General features: G+C 36.4%; 1 protein-coding gene across 1 annotated transcript; it reads right to left on the bottom strand.

Annotated features, from left to right (window-relative positions):
• Positions 1-3,496: 3,496 nt before the first annotated feature.
• LOC590588 (high-affinity choline transporter 1) lies at positions 3,497-16,058 on the bottom strand. The gene is made up of 7 exons (XM_790185.5): positions 15,917-16,058; positions 13,126-13,281; positions 12,611-12,759; positions 11,091-11,216; positions 10,498-10,651; positions 9,456-9,673; positions 3,497-8,804 (listed from the first exon to the last, which is right to left on the bottom strand). The coding sequence occupies exons 2-7, from the start codon at positions 13,256-13,258 to the stop codon at positions 8,142-8,144; spliced, it is 1,443 nt and encodes a 480-aa protein (XP_795278.3). The 5' UTR covers positions 13,259-13,281; positions 15,917-16,058; the 3' UTR covers positions 3,497-8,141.
• Between the last annotated feature and the right edge of the window lie 582 nt (positions 16,059-16,640).

Genomic DNA, 16,640 nt, shown 5'->3' on the forward strand with positions numbered 1-16,640 from the left:
AATCCCTGGGTTGTCCACATCCGTAACACGTACTGTACTTTCTTCGAAAAAACAAAGGCTGTTTCTCTCTTTCTCTCTCTCTCTCTCTCTCTCTCCCTCTCTCTCTCTCTCTCTCTCTCTTTTATTGCAGCCATGCATCGAGTGAAAAATATCCGATTTAAATTATTGGAATGCTGAAACTTACACGCCTCTTAGAATTTTCAAAAAAATAACTAAAAGTGCCAGTTCGTGGTTCTGAAAGTTTTAGCTCGTGACACATATTGCCTTAGGTTGAGGTTTTTTTGAGTGTTTAAAATTATCTTGTTTTATAGGGTTTCCCGGCTAATTTCGCAGCTTTTTCAGTCCATTCAAGTAAAACGTTCATTCAATTCATATTAATTTAATCGAATTTAAAGCGCAAATCTTCTTTACAGATTATTTAAATCAGCTCATTGTGTTATTACTAATTGTACGTATTTCAATAGCCGAGAATGCGATTTGCATAGGACATCAATAAATGCTACGAAGAAGGACAAACATTATTGATTTGTCCTTCCTGAAATCACGTAGCCTAATTCATGAATTTCGTATTCTGACTATAGAAATACAAATATTTGTAACAGGTAAAAGAAATGAAAAGAAAAACAAATTGTGCGTTATATCGATCTAATTAAATCACGAAAATGGCTTATTGCCGAAAGGAGATCTAGGGAATTCACATTTGCGATTGGGCAGTCAATATTGTCTGTTGATTTCTTAATTCCCTGAAAATGAAATGGTTTTGATTTATTCTCTTCCATTCTCGATATCGCCATATTGTGTTTGATTATTTGTGACTTAGGCCTATACAAATAAGTTTCTTATTTCTATAAATACAATTTTGCTCACTGTGACTTTCATTGATAATTATGTTCCTCATATATTTTTGCTTCTACCAAAACGACTTGGTCTTCCCCTTCAATGATATAAGTGAAAATGCGCAACGAAATACAAAAACGTAATAAACCATATGTATAAATACATCATTACCACATCATAAATTTATATTTTAAAAGGGGATCGAGGTTTGAAAATATATATTTCTCAGCTGCTTTTATAAAAAAACAAAATGATGCGACACATTCAAAATGAAAACAGCGTACGATTGACACAATTTAAATGGCAATTCCCCCTCCAACCATTAAACAAATAAAACGGAAACCTGCGAAAATAATGTCGCCTTGACATTTCTATTTTTGTTTTCATTTTCTTATTCATGACTAATATATAGGTAAAAGAGCGAAATTGTAAAAAGCCATAATCATAAGAAAGTGGACGTGGGTGGAAAATGGAGTTGATTTACCTTCTCGACCCATTGTTTCTACAGAAAAGGAAACATAAATTACAAAACTAAAATGTAAGCGGATGTAACACATTTTTTTCTTCTATTCATCATAATTTATTAATGGACACATAGACAATGTTTTCCTTCTAAAACTTGTTCAAAAGCTGTTAAATCTAATCCCGAATCGAATGACGAATGCACATTTATCTTGGTCTGATATGAGAGCAACCGGGAGAGTAGCCCCTCTCCCTACCCTAGTCTTTTTTTGAGCTACAGACAAAAGAAAAATAACTGTGGGGACGGCGAGGCTATCCCAGATTCAAGCCGGTCTATGTGAACATAATGGATACACCGATGAAACCCCTGAGTGAGACATTAAAATGAATGGAGGGGGGGGGGGGACAGAAAGAAAAACAGACAGATAAGGAATAAACAAAGAAAGAAAGGAAAAAAGAAGGAAGGAAAGAAAGAAAAGAATGACAAAGTAATCTCGAAATTTGTTTTCTCATCTTCCTGTGAAGTGCTCCTCCTAAAGATGGCGCTCTACCTAAAATTTCCCAGGAAGACAATGCTCATTGCTAATCGATGGAGTTTTAAAAAATCTATTTATTCTTTTAATTTTGCTTTTTTTTAAAAATATGTTGCTATGGTAACTACCAGTGGATACTGATACAGTGCATTGATCAAGCCTTAATCAAGAAACAAACGTTAAGCCCCCCCCCTCGTCCCGTAAAAAAACACCCCAAAAAGAAAAGAAAAAAATATAAACCAAAATCAAGTAGAAGGGAAGAAGAAATACACCCCTCCGATCCACATTATAAAAAGAACTGGTAAAGAATGGCTAGCCATCCAGGATAAACCACCACTCCATTTTGTTTTGTCTTCTACTTATTTTATTTTTTAAGAGATATCAAGGAAAGGGCAGCATACCTTCCACGGTGACTTATCTGAACAAGCCGTTATAAGAATTTATGCAAGGTTATTTCAATCATTGATCCGTCCAAGAAGGGATGTATTACTTACATTGCTATCATTCATATTTTACAATTTAAAACACATGAAATGGGTAAGAGCATATATTTTTAAAAAAATCCATTCCCCACTATACATAACTGTAATAAACATTTTGTGCCTCTCTCTTCAACTCTACATGAAACCCTTACTTTTCTTCCATGGTAAATCAATAATGATAAATCAAAATCGATTTTAGCAACTGTCCACCATAAAAAGTATATTCTTATCTCAATTGCATTAACTCCATCACATAGATCACTTTTTTTTTTCATGATTTATTCTTCTTGTATTTCTTTACTAAGCCATTATACACGTCTTCCAAAATCATTTGGCAGATATTCATTTATTTGCAGTTTTACTAAACATTATTTGGAGTTCAAGATTTGAGCCTTCAGAATTGTATTTCTGTCAAGAACTTGACATTAGCAGTTACTTTTAACTCCTTGCATGCCAAATGAATAATCTCCCTGTGCTACATTATACTTATCAGAGGAATGACTAGTAGCTTATTCCAAAGGCTCCAGGTTTTTTATATCTGTTTCCTATGCAAGATCAATCTATACCAGGTAAAGGTATAACCAGTCGTGGAAACACCCCCCTCTCATAAAATAAAATGGAAGCTCTTATTACCAATCATGTGAAAGAATATGTTTTGACTTATACGTGATCATACAAATTTTGCAAGGAAACCGCCTACTAATTGATATATTTGGTAAATTATTATATCTATCCGGACTGGATAGATATCGCGTAGTCCCATATAAATCTTTCTGTGTACAGTGCTTGTAACTTTACCAAGACTGGGCCAAATTTCCTATCATTTTGATGATTCCAGAACCTTGCAGTACACACCAATACTTATATGCTAGATGATCAACCTTTTCTGATTGATTCCACAACGTTTCTTTCACAATGCAATCGCATGACCATAACTGGTCCTTATCTTTAAAGGGTTGTCATGGAGCTAATCAGGGCCAATTGAATAGGTAGTCATAGTTTAGCAAAGTTATTGTGTTGCACAAAGTTACTCTTTGGCCAATAGGTGCCTTTTACCTTGTGCTAAATTGCATGTGTGGTAAACGAGCAACCGTGAATAGTGGCGAAGAAAGCAACTGAAGGGTTAAAATCAACTTTCACAATATACTAAAATAAAAGAAACAATATTTAACACATGCTGAATATTTGGGAATGAATAACATTTAATTATAATTCTTCTCTGACAGCAGTGACAAATGAACTGAAGATATGTTTAATAATGTTATTGTGCACAGTATCACAAAATAATCACCTCATCCGCACAGTTGGGGAGAAAACTTCATAATGTATAAAACAAAACCTACTACATGTACAACACAGCACCTAATACATTCTATAAATGAGTTCTCTTCATTGTCTGCAATTTTAATAAAAACGGGTATTTACACGTATAACTACAATTAATATCAAGTTCATCATTTGAAGTGGGAATGTAAGAAATTACACTGCAAATGATTATTACCATGCCTGTCAATAAAATGCTGTCTATGATAGATTCATCCAATTTAGACCTGATAAATGTATTATGCAATGCCATAAAAAGTTTAGTAACCCTGTACTTTCATCATTGCACTGTAACTGATAGCTTCCGTTAAAGATATTGCATAAAAGCCTGGAACATCTGAGCCCATTTTATAAAACTTGGTATTCGCAATATGGTGCCACATTCATTTGATACATTTGCTCACAACCAATCAAGTTTAATGATATCAGGAGCTATTTGTTATTGACAATATTAAGTTTTATGAAACAGTGCTATGAATCTGCATAACAACCCATTTATTTCACTGCAACAATTCAGGCAACAATACATTAATTATAAACCATACATCTAAGAAAGCTCATTTTAAGTATCTGAAATTTGTGACAATCAAAACATCAAAATCATTTTGGCTCACTAAATTTTGATTCAGAGCCGTAAAATATATACCGGATGCACAAGTTAAAGGGCAAATATTATTGGAAATATTGATTCTATTTTTTTGCGACACCTTATTACGTTTCATTGCAGGATTTTAAAAAGGAAAATAAGCTTCATAATCCTTCGATTGGCAACATGTTGAAAGCTTACACAACCGGTGTAACATGAAAGCAACTGCTTAACCAGGTTCTACATGCATGGTATAATTTGTGATTTTAAAAATCCATTAATAAGTAGACAGATAAAAATTGGGATACAATATAAATTGGTCAATTCTAAAAGTACATTCATGGCAACCTAAAACGACCATAACAAAAAAAAGTGTTTAAAAAGATAGGTATGACATCTTAATAAGTAATATTGTACACTAGTGAAAGAAAAGATGGCTCATTGAACTTATTGGGTAACTCAAAATACAGCCTCCATCAAAATCGTCTTGGGGGAACACCACTATAGTACTAAAGCATGGTAGCAGAGGATGGGGAAATGTTGCATAAAATGCAGATAAAAATCTCTAGCTCATGCACAAATCACACAATTATTGCCTGTCACATCGAAGAAATATTTACTTTACCTTCTGTAGTTTTCCCCTTTAATTGAAGGAAAGAACACCTAGTACATGGACATCTTATTTGCAATAAATTTTGCATATATAACACGGATGATAAAGTCTACACCACTGTCCCACTTTTTCAGGAAAATATAACCGATATAATAACAGTCTGTACACATTAAATAGATCAATAAATTGACTTTTCACATTTCCTTTAAAATCTAATACCTGAACTGTACATTCTAAGAGGAAACAAAACTGTCACCAAGTTTACAAAATATAGATATTTTCATTACCTACAACATATACAAGAAAAGATCAAAATGAGTTTAAAATGAATATAAACAACTTATAAGTCATGATTGTTCTTTTTTTTACAAAGGAAATGATCTGATACCTCTATACTAGAAAGAAAATATTGATTAAAACCCATTTTCTAGTCATTCAAAGTTGCAAGTGCTTTCTATACAAGTGAACGAAAACTCTCCAGTGGTAAAATTAATATTGCTTGAAACTTCCTTCTCCTCCATGCTTGGAATCCTCTTCTTGAAATCGACGCCGTTTGTCATTTTTCATACATATGAGGCAAAAACAAAAACAACATGCTAGTACCGAAACAGTTTACCTTATTAAAGATGAACTCCTATTAAGGATGTTTGCTGAAAAGATATATACATGTATGTATTGAATTTCATTGTTGATCTTTGTCAATTCCCTATATAGAAAGTTTGGTCACAGAATTGCATGAATCAAGATATATATATGATTTAATAAACAGCGACGGAGAGAGGAATGAAGAACAGCAAGTTTAGATTCTTATGGACAGTAATGACTGTACATATCCATTAGGCACATTTATGCACAAAAGATATATATAATATGGCGATGGGAAACTATTCCAAATTCACGTATACTTCTAAATGGGAATGTTGACAAAAACTGAAGTAAAAATATGGAATAAATGCAATACCAATTAAACACCAAATCAAATTGAACTGATATGCTCCATTCAATTGAAACCTCTAACTTAATAAATTACAATGAAAGCACAGACACAAAAGAATGCTTTTTGGTACACGACGACCTGCTTTTGACCTGTACTATAATTGATCTGTATATTAAATTGCAAACTCTCGTCAATATACACACACACACACAAATATTTGTAGTACGTATCATAAAGTTAAAATTCTCAATAGAATCATTGCTGTACATAATTTATCTGACATATAGAAGAACTGAAACATGCATAACTGACAAAGGTCAACAGCTTTATAAATGTGAACACTATCACAGTGCCCCCACTCTACGCTAATTGCATATCTCGAATATTCAGCTAACATGATTATTAAGTCTTTGGTTCCTTCCCAAGAATATTCAGTATTACGTTTCTCTGTTCTCTATACTCGAAGCAGCATCGTAGGCTTTGGGAGAAGTAGTAGACTGAAGGGTTTTCCTGAAAGGGCGGTACCCCTTCTCCCCCTCCCCATTATAATGGGTCCTCACCCACTGATGTTTGCATCTTGGGAAAGTAAATGTGCCATCGAATAAAACACAGGCTACTACCTTTCCTATTTAACCCATAACAGCACAGTGTCTTCTTTAATAACTATTTTTTTTCTTTCTTTCATTATCTTTTGATCCACAATGCTAGGAATTAAACTTTATACATGATCAGAAAGAGCAGTCATCAAAGAAAATCTTGATTCTGTTTCCAACGTAGTATTGGCGATCAAAGCTCGAATGAGAGTGATTCAATTGTTAATAATCATTAGAGTCTCTAAATTGGCAACGTCACGGTGTAAACAAACATCACTTTCAATTTTGCTATGCTCTTTCACATTTGTTATTTTATAGGCCTGAAAATTCCAATTTTTCTTCAAACAATGAAGGAGTGGAAAATACTGTCAAACCTGCTTTAGTGACCACCTAGCTACAAAGACCACATTTTTGGTTTCCCTTGAAAATGGTTTCTCATTGAAACATATACTAAAGGAACCTGTCTACAAAGACCACTTTTGTGTTTCCCTTGGGTGGTTGCTATAGACAGGTTTGACTGTAGATTAAATGTAGCCAATTGAAGGAGGGAAAACTGATTTAGAAAATAAGAGAAGTCTGAACTGCTATGGGTTAACTCATTGTACCTCACATTTTTCAGACTACCTTCTCAAGGACAAAAATATTAGAATAGTATGAAAAAGGAATGATATTTCACTTGGTCTGAGAGAACAAGAACATTTTCTGACAGGAATGAATTTATGACATATTTTGGAATGTAGTCTGTCATAGCATATCAGCACTGTACTCATCTGCTGAGAGCCAGAAGGGCACCAACTCCTTTGCTTTGACACATATGTTAAACGCCCTTCTGGCTATGAACAGATGACTCTTCCCACTCAAGAAACAGCAATGGTGTAGTGCATGTTTGGAGTCAGCCTTTCGTTTTCTTCTATTTTTTCCTCCTGAAACAAACCTATTTGATTTGTGAAGTTTGTTCCCAAGCTGGATATTGCATGCCCTGAGTAAAACCGGAAGAATTAAAACCACCTAATTCATTGAAAGTTCATTTACGAATAGTATAAATTTAAGTCTTGTTCGCATTTGCAGCGGTAAACTGCCAGGCCAAACCGGCAAGTATAGTGTACTTCATATTTCTGCGTCTCATAACACACAGATACATGTAAGTGGGTACAGTATGTCCTTTGATGTAAATGGTACTCTTTAAATCCCCACTTAGAATTCATTTCCACACAAAAAAGGGAACATTTGTGGTTTAGCCATATGTTAACAGGCCTTTACTTGCACAGCAGGGATAAGATTTCAGAAACAGTTGTCTGCAGCAGTATCATGCCACAAAGCAACTACTCCGGATTAGCAGGGATGCACCATCGCACCCCTTCTAAACCAGAACAGATCTGTAACTGAGACAATGTACACCTAATCCCCTACCAACCTAAAACAGATTAAAGAAGGTTACTTTCAGATTCGGATGACTTACGCTGAAATTACTTTAGGACTGAAGAGGGTATGGTTTACATGTAGGGAAGACAATGTGTCATAGACAGCAGAAATGATGTCATTCTCAATGCTTCAAAGTTTTACTCTTACATGTAATTATAGAAATGCCTCATTGAAAGTACAGATGCTTACTTTAAAAAACTGTTCATGATTTCAATATTATAGTAAGAACTCTCATACATTTTTTCCTCTCTCACTGCCTCTATCGATATCTCTCACTCTCATCCACTCTCACACAAACACACACAGCATAATTTATCTGCAATACAATTGACTACAGCCTAGGACTGCTGGTGTTATTCCGGTGAATCAGGACTCTCCGGAGAATCATCCATGTCGTCCTTCAGCGGTTCTTTGGATATCGATCCTGGAATGATGCTGCGGCCGAGATCGAGGAGCTTGTCTCGTTGCAAGAGGTCATTGGCACCGGGCTGCATCCCGTCCACTGGGCCGTCCGTCTGTATCGTCTTCAACTGCAGGTTCTCGCCGTCCACCGTGTCGTACTTCTCACGATGGAGCTCCGGAATGTTCACGATGCACTGAAAGACATCAAACTGCTTCCTCAGGTAGCCATTCAAGAAAATGAAGTTCGTCAAATAGGACACGATGACTAAAGTTAAAAAGGACATCGACATGGCGAAGGTGCGGAACGGGAACAACTGCCCATCCACGTCGTTGTACAGCGGGTACTTGATGAAAGGAGGTATGCGAAGCGTGGTGTCGCCACCTCCCAGACGTAGAAACAAGGCCACGATGTAGGCAAAGAAGGAACCGTAGGTGTTGACTTTGCTGAAGTAGACCACGCAGAAGAGTTGAGGGAACAGGATGACGTAGACAAAGTCAGAGCAGAGGAACCAGAGGGCGTATACAGACTTGATGGTCAGCCCCATGACGAGAGCCAGAGCGGTCACCACGACGATGGAGAGGCGGAGAACCCAGAGGAGCTCACGTTCTGTTGCCTAGACAATGAGAAAAGTGAGGTGAAATGAAATTAGTAAACCATGCCATCCTTTGTGTTTCAGTGCAAGCAGTGGATTTTGTGGATGCATTCCAAGGTTGATGGTTATCATTTTTTTGTGATGAGTACTATTTTATCATCATGATTCACTGTTAATTAAGACTACTAGAGCACATCATGAGCAACAAACAGTTGGATCCTTTCAAGCCATCACCATAATTACCATCCTTCTGATCATCATTTTCTTCATCATCACCACTATCTCCATCATTATCATCATCACCATCATCATCATTATCATCATCACCATCATCATCATCACCATCATCACTATTGTCATCATCATCATCACTATCATCATCATCATCACCATCATCAACATCATCAACATCATCATCATCATCATCATCATCATCTTTATCATCCATCATCATCATCATCATCATCATCATCATCATCATCATCATCATCATCATCATCATCATCATCATCATCATCATTGCACCATCATCATCATCATCACCACCACCACCACGATCTCCATCAACACCACCACTACCACCATCACCACCACTACCACAGACAAGGTCCTACTTCTCACCACCTCCATCACCTTCTTCCATTTGATATTATATCAATCAATGACCCTTACCCCCTGCCTAAAGACGAGCTTGTAGATGTTTCTGACAAACATGGAGCTGGCGGACAAGATAGACGAGTCCGCGGAGGACATGACGGCAGCGGACACGGCACCCAAACCAACGAAGGAGACCCATGGGGGCGTTAGGTATTGGATGACAAGAGGTAGAATCAGAGCTGGGTTCTCGTCAGGTCTCGTCTTGTTGAGGTCTATCTTAGTTTGAGACCAATCTGAAAAAATTGGAAGGAGTGAAATTGTAATGATGACTGATATATGTATATCTTTCATTCATTTCCTATTGAAAATTCATACATAAGGAACACCATAATGTTATACCATGCTAAATCTCTATCATTCTAGGGGCAAATATTACATCCTTGAAGGAATGGATGAGGTTCAAGGGGTTGGTTAGAAGGTTGCAGTTTTAACCTTAATTAGGTCAGATTATCTTGTAATCTCTAATCCAGGGATTGGCACACCAACCCATCTGACTAATAGACTCACACAGAATCTGAAACTTGGCTTGATGATAGAGCATCTTTTAAGGAATAAGTGCAAGAAGTTTTATATCTACTTCTACATAAATCTACTTAAATGTTCCCATAGTTGCATTGTGAACAGTACAGGGTGTACATAAATGCACAAGGATATGTGTGCAGCATGACACTGCATCTGTGCCTGATTAATCTCAATCTCAAAAAGAATGGAGTTCAAAGAGATGAAGGAGACTCTAGGCTAAGTGATGAAAGCTGGTAGTGCAAAATAATTTATCCTTGGAACTAATATCGCATCAAATCGACAGTGGGAGCAGAATCCCCCATCACAACCATTAGGCCTATTAAAAAAATGTTGTATTGCCCGGTCGGCTTTCTTTTTTTTTTCTTTTTTTTCCCCACCGTTTTAGAAAAAAATGTACTTAAGCATTCAAAACTGAGACATATCAGCCCAAAGAGGGAGACAAAAAAAAAAGATTTCTGACAGCCCGACCCATGTTTTGGCACCTAAAGGGCAATACAACATCTTTTTTTAAAAAGGCTATTGATCATATTCCTACCTGCACTGTAGCCAATAGCTCCAATGAGTATAGGAGGGACCGCCATGATAATGCAGCCGCCAGCAGCAACGTAGGAGAGCCATTGGGCTCGCTCGGCAGTCTTGGACGACAGGACACGCTGGAAATATACCTGCCATGGAATACCGCCAAACATCTACAAGAGAAAAGTTTAAAAATATAAAGTCACAGCTAACGTACCATATTTCATTTGCTTCAGTCCGTTCCAAATGCAATAGAGAAAACTGTCACTTTTTCACAATAGTATCCTAGGAGTTTTTTGTGCAGAAATATAGTTTAGAAAGCTATTTATTTGATCTGTTTTCTTCAAGCAAAATCATTTTCATCACCCCCCTTTATATTGCAAACTTTCCAATTATCATGAATACACAAAGTCAGATATTTGTTGTTTATGTTTTGTTTTGTTTTTTTTTTTTGGGGGGGGGGGGTGGTCCATGGCCACTATTGAAACAAAGTAATTTTGTTTATGTTCATAATACTTTTTTGTTTATTCTTTTGTTTATTCTGCTGCCTCATACGAAAAGAGGACACAAAGTCAACATGAAGAGACACCTCCCGGCGAGGTGTAAACTCACCAGTAGGAGGGCATAGTCAAACCAGACGCCGGCATACTTGTTGTCCCATGTACCGATCCATTCGCTGGATGTGTTTGTGATTGGTAGGACGGCTTCGTGGGTCAGGGCGAAAGGTATGCATAGCCACTGTGAACAGAAGAAGAAAAAATACCTGCAATTAAGTATTTATTATTCATAAGAAGGATACATCATTTTACCTGCTCAAAGTCACAAATTTTGCACTGCATTCTTTCAAACCCACTATTGGGAAGGAAAATAGGTCTACGGATTTTGCAAATGATAAATTTGGCATTGAATTGCCAATGCCTTCTTAAATATCTTAGAAAGGCAGAAAGTTACCCCCTCTGAAAAATTTAAGGCATATATATATATATATATATATATATATATATATATATATATATTGCAAGTTATCATGGTAGGTTCTTGTACAAAGCTCAAGCCTGTCAGACTTGACACTCCTTACGCTCCACAAACATTACCCAAGCTTTGGCATAGCTGCCATTATGTTTAGTAAGTGACTTTTAAAGTGCATTTTTTCTCTGATGTTCTCTTGGCATCCCAGCCAAGAGTATGAAGTGCTGAACTATGCATTGAAATTAAACATGGCCCTGTATCTCTTCCTAGTACCAGTTACCATCAGTGTGAAGTTAATTCCACAGCAATGTATTTCAAACCCAATTTAACGATGAAAAAAAGCAACATTTACTCCAAGATTGATCGTAGAGAAGGAAAATTGAGGGAAGGGGCTATCCAGAAGCAGACTGAGGAACCCTATGTGAATGAGTAGTACAAAACCTAAATGTTAAATCCCCTCTAAAGTCTTGGAAACCCCAAATTTGCCGAAAATTTGATGGCAAAATTTCACTTAAATTGTATCATAATGTGAAAGAGGATGTCATTAAAGACACACTTCTACAAAGATTTTCCCCCAAAAAATGTGTTTATAGACACATATTGATAAAAGAATACATAATTTGCGTTTTTTGTTGTACAAAGAAAACCTAAATTTTGTATTCTTTCATCAATATTTGACTCTAAACACATTTGTTTCAAAAATCCTTGCAGAAATGTGTCTCAAATGACATTCTCTTTCACATTATGATATAGTTTCAGTGAAATTTTGCCATCTAATTGTGGGGGCTCTCAAAACTTTAGAGAGGCTGTAACCTTTACCCCAAGATTCTGAATAACAACAACCACAAAAACACCTTAAATGATGAAAATGCAGGGCTATTTGAGGCCCGGCTCCCCCCCCCCCCACCCCCACCCACTCAGTGTTATTTAGGGTACGCATATGCATGTTCCCTCCTTTTTCAGCACCCCCATAAGTTCGGTGTGTAAAGTCAATCCGTTCCCCGGAGTTGGGGGGGGGCGGGATTTGAGAGCATTCTGTGTCAAATTTAAGGAAACTTTCCCCCCAATTAAACTCATTGCCTACAGACCTGAGTTGCCCCCTGTACAAACGCCTATGGGAATGAGAGGATTTGGTATTCAACAGGTTAAGTACTGGTGCTTACCAAGCCAAAGAAGATGCAGATGAGTTGAATGACATCGGTGTAAGCTACCGAGTAGAGTCCTCCAAAGAACGTATAGAACGCTGCTATACAGGCCGAGATGGTCACTGAGATCTCCATGTTCAGATCCAAGATAACACTAATTGTTGCACCTAGATAGGAACAAGGCAGGCAAAGAAATGGGAGGATGCTTACTTCTTTTCAATCTTTAGCTCCAAAGATAATGCTAGTTATTACAGTGTATGTGCATGAACAGTTGGTATATCTAACGCCTTGCACAGAAGTGATCTTTTAAACAGTATTTTTAAGACCAAAAAAAATTGTGCCTGTGTATAAGACTTTCAATTTTTTTCAGCAGAAAAAAGTGCGTCTTATACACAGAGATTTACGGTAGATGAATAAATTGATTAAACTAATGTTAATAAATTTATAACAATAAAATAAACATTAACACATAAAAATATTGAATAATAAATGAAAATATTAAAAATTAAAACATAAATGGAGATTTTGCTTACCTAGAGCAGAAAGGATGGCAGCAGACCAGCACAGTTCCCCCATGAGGGCTGGTAAGAAGAGCAGACCCCCCATACGGGAGCCATATTTGAGCTGGAAGGGGTCCAGCATGGTGACGTAGCCTTGGGATCTCATCTGCTTGGCAAACAAAAGACCACCTGTAAAGAAGAAGAAGAAAAGCATCATAATAAGATGATGAGAAGAAATAATATGATAATAGTGAGAATTAATAACACAGAGGCGTTGTGGTTCAGTGGACAAGTTCCAAGACTGTGGACTACAAAGTACAGGATTCAAATGCCAGCCATAGCATGAATGTCCTTTGCCAAATCAGTAATCCACATTTGCCACTCTCCATATACCCAGGTGAAATAAATGTTAAAGTTAAAGCGCCTTTTCATGGTGGCTCAGAAAATATCTGGTCAATAATAAGATTTTTTTTGTATTACCGGTAAGCACACTAGAGTATCATTTGTACAGTACATAAAGCTGCATATCTATTTTTTTAATATGATAAAACATGAGCACTTGTATTAAACAAGATAAGGGAAGCACATTCAGTACCTGCTTGATGATTCTTAACTAACTGGATATGCTGTGATTTGTTTAACACTCATTTTCCATACAATCTATTTCATCTCAGGCTTAGTTTTGAACATATTAAATTTTGAAACATGGAGGCAAAGTTGCTAGAAGCAGTTGTCTTAGAACTGGGAGTTCCAAGAGGAAAACAAAAATTCACTCTCATTCTCATTCATTAATCCTTCATCACTTTATAATTTGTTTGATGAAATTATCTCATTACATTCTCAAATAAAGTCCATACAATCCTTGATCTTCAAACATTTTCCATAGAATGAACAGATTTCCTCATTTTTAATTGACCTGTTCATAAAATCTGCACTTTCATTCACATTTCTAATGCAGGACATGTGCATTTTGATACCCAATGCACTCATAAAATCAGAGCACATATCGGTGTTCTGATTTTTATTGAAATGCCAAATAGTCTAGTACCATCACCTTCGCTGCTATACTTCAAAATCAAACAGGCCGTGCATATTTACCATTACTTGTTTCATTATCTGTCAAATGATGAGCAAATTCAGTCTGTAATCGTGTTAATGTTTAAACATTATGTTGCCTGTGTGTTTAATAGCAAATAGATATTAATCTGTCATCACCCAATTACCCACAATTACCTCCTTTCTTAAGTTTTCCCTATTACTATGTAATTTATACTTGTGCTTTTTTGTTAATGTCATGATCTCGTGTGAATTTGTACATTATGTGACGTACACACCTAAGTGCTTATCAATTATTTTGTAACTAATTTGTATTTTGTTTTATGTACTGCCAGTGGAGGCCAATTTTCTATGTTTTGAATATGGACCAATAAATTTATCTATCTATCTATCTATCTATCTATCTATCTATCTATCTATCAATCTACATGCATTGATGTGATGCGCTATACAATCCTTCAAAAAAAAAAAAAAAATAAGCAATATGTAAATCAGAATATTACTGTTGCTTCATCTGTTGAGTCATGTGAGAAGCGACTCTAATAACAATGTTAGAATCAATATAATTTCAATCATATCATTAAAATCAAAAAATTTAATTTGCATTTACAATTTTGTATTAACTCCTTGCATCAATCTACTTCTTGGAAGTGTTTAATCAATAAGTACTGCCTCACTTTTATTCCCTTATCATTTTTACCCGCATCTCTCTTTCACCACTCAATACCCGGCTACCGGTATATAGTCCCCAGGTATCACAAATCTAATACCCTTAACCAAGCAATGATCAAGAGGGGGAAAATTACCTCCATCATCACCCATCAATTCCATGCCACCGCAGGCAATAAATAAATTATCACTTTGGGTTTTGGGGGACACCACACAATATCATAAATTATATTCAACAGCACTTGTGACGTCAATTTTTCTATTTTGTGTTGTTGGATATTTTACTAACATTTTGAAAATTGAGAGCCGACCAAGGAGATTAAAGAGAAAAAATGATAGCGGTAAGAAAATGTCAATACCAAATTACTTAAAAAATTAATTTACATGATATATATATATGGTAATGATCTGTTTTTTGCTCCATCATCTAATTTGAAATGACCAAAGGGAGGATATGTTTTACAGTCAAAAGTTTGTAGTCATAACAAACGAGCTTGGGTTAGAATGGACAAGACCATCAAAGAAATACAAAAGATTAAACATTGGCCCATTAACACTATGGTCTTACCAAGAAATGATAATGATATTTATTTCCATACTAACAGTTAACAAATAAATTAATACACCTGGTAAATTACGTGTTTTGGTGTTTTTTCCCCATAAATCAAGAATGAAAGGTGGACTGGTTGAATTAAGGCCTTTGGTGAATACTTGTAGGTGTTAGGCCTGCCTTCATCAGCTCGATATATCCAGCTATTTCCGATTCGGGAAATTAGCCCGATCACGGAATAGCGGGCTATTTGGCAGGTGAAGATGCAAATAGCGGGCTATTTTTCTCAAGAAATCTTCTCAAGATAACTTGGGCTAGTTTGCAAAATAGCCCGCTGTGTGTGGTTTCGTCTTCACCAGCCGGAAGACTCGCACTTTGCGCGAACACTGAGCAAATTTCTCGAGCTTGAGTTTCGAGCTGATGAAGACGCGATTTGTAACTTCGGCTAATTTTCCGGATCACAAAATAGCGGGCTCCATTTGGTAAACTCGAGCTGATGAGGACAGGCCTAGTGATTCTGATTCTGATGATGATGATGATGCTACTTACCAAGAACTAAGCTGGCAGCATACCCCCATGGGGCCTGTGTCCAGAGAAGCCCATAGCCTTGCGTAAAGACATACTCCGCCGTACCATTAATGTACCCTCCTCCTACCCACGTAGCTGCAATGACAAGAGAAGAAAAAGAGAGCAATTTACAATGATATCAAGATAACTTAAAGCCCCACTGTACTACATAGAGCTACTTGCACCCTCTATATAGCAAACAATGCCTAAGTGATGGCCGTTGGTCCCCCATGGTCCCCTTTTTCTTATTTTAATTGAGAGCTTGATGAGATAACCACCTGTTAGTGACCATGCAGGGAGGTATTATCCTTCCTGGCCAAACTAGTGCAGATAGGCTTTAAAGCTTTATTAATATTTCATGCTGAAATCAAATGCATCTTGAATATTTGGTAATAAATGAATGAATGAATGATGATTAAATTTTATTAAAACTAAACACCCCCTTCCAATCAAACATAATTGCATGTTATGCATCTGTTGAGAAACATGGCAAAAGCCCTTTGAAAACATATGTAAACATAATTTTTTAGGAAAAGAAATTCATAATGGATCAGCCACAAGCTGGTTCACTCACTTAAATATAAAGAAGAAACAATATCCTGTATCATGAAAAAACAGAATCATATAATTTCATGAATATCTCAAGCAATACATTTTCTTATGTCACAATTTTCAACACATATTCTTAAATGCTTTACAGACACCA

Source organism: Strongylocentrotus purpuratus, unplaced genomic scaffold, assembly GCF_000002235.5.
Source record: "Strongylocentrotus purpuratus isolate Spur 01 unplaced genomic scaffold, Spur_5.0 spur5_scaffold_15, whole genome shotgun sequence".
Classification (NCBI taxonomy): Eukaryota; Metazoa; Echinodermata; class Echinoidea; order Camarodonta; family Strongylocentrotidae; genus Strongylocentrotus; species Strongylocentrotus purpuratus.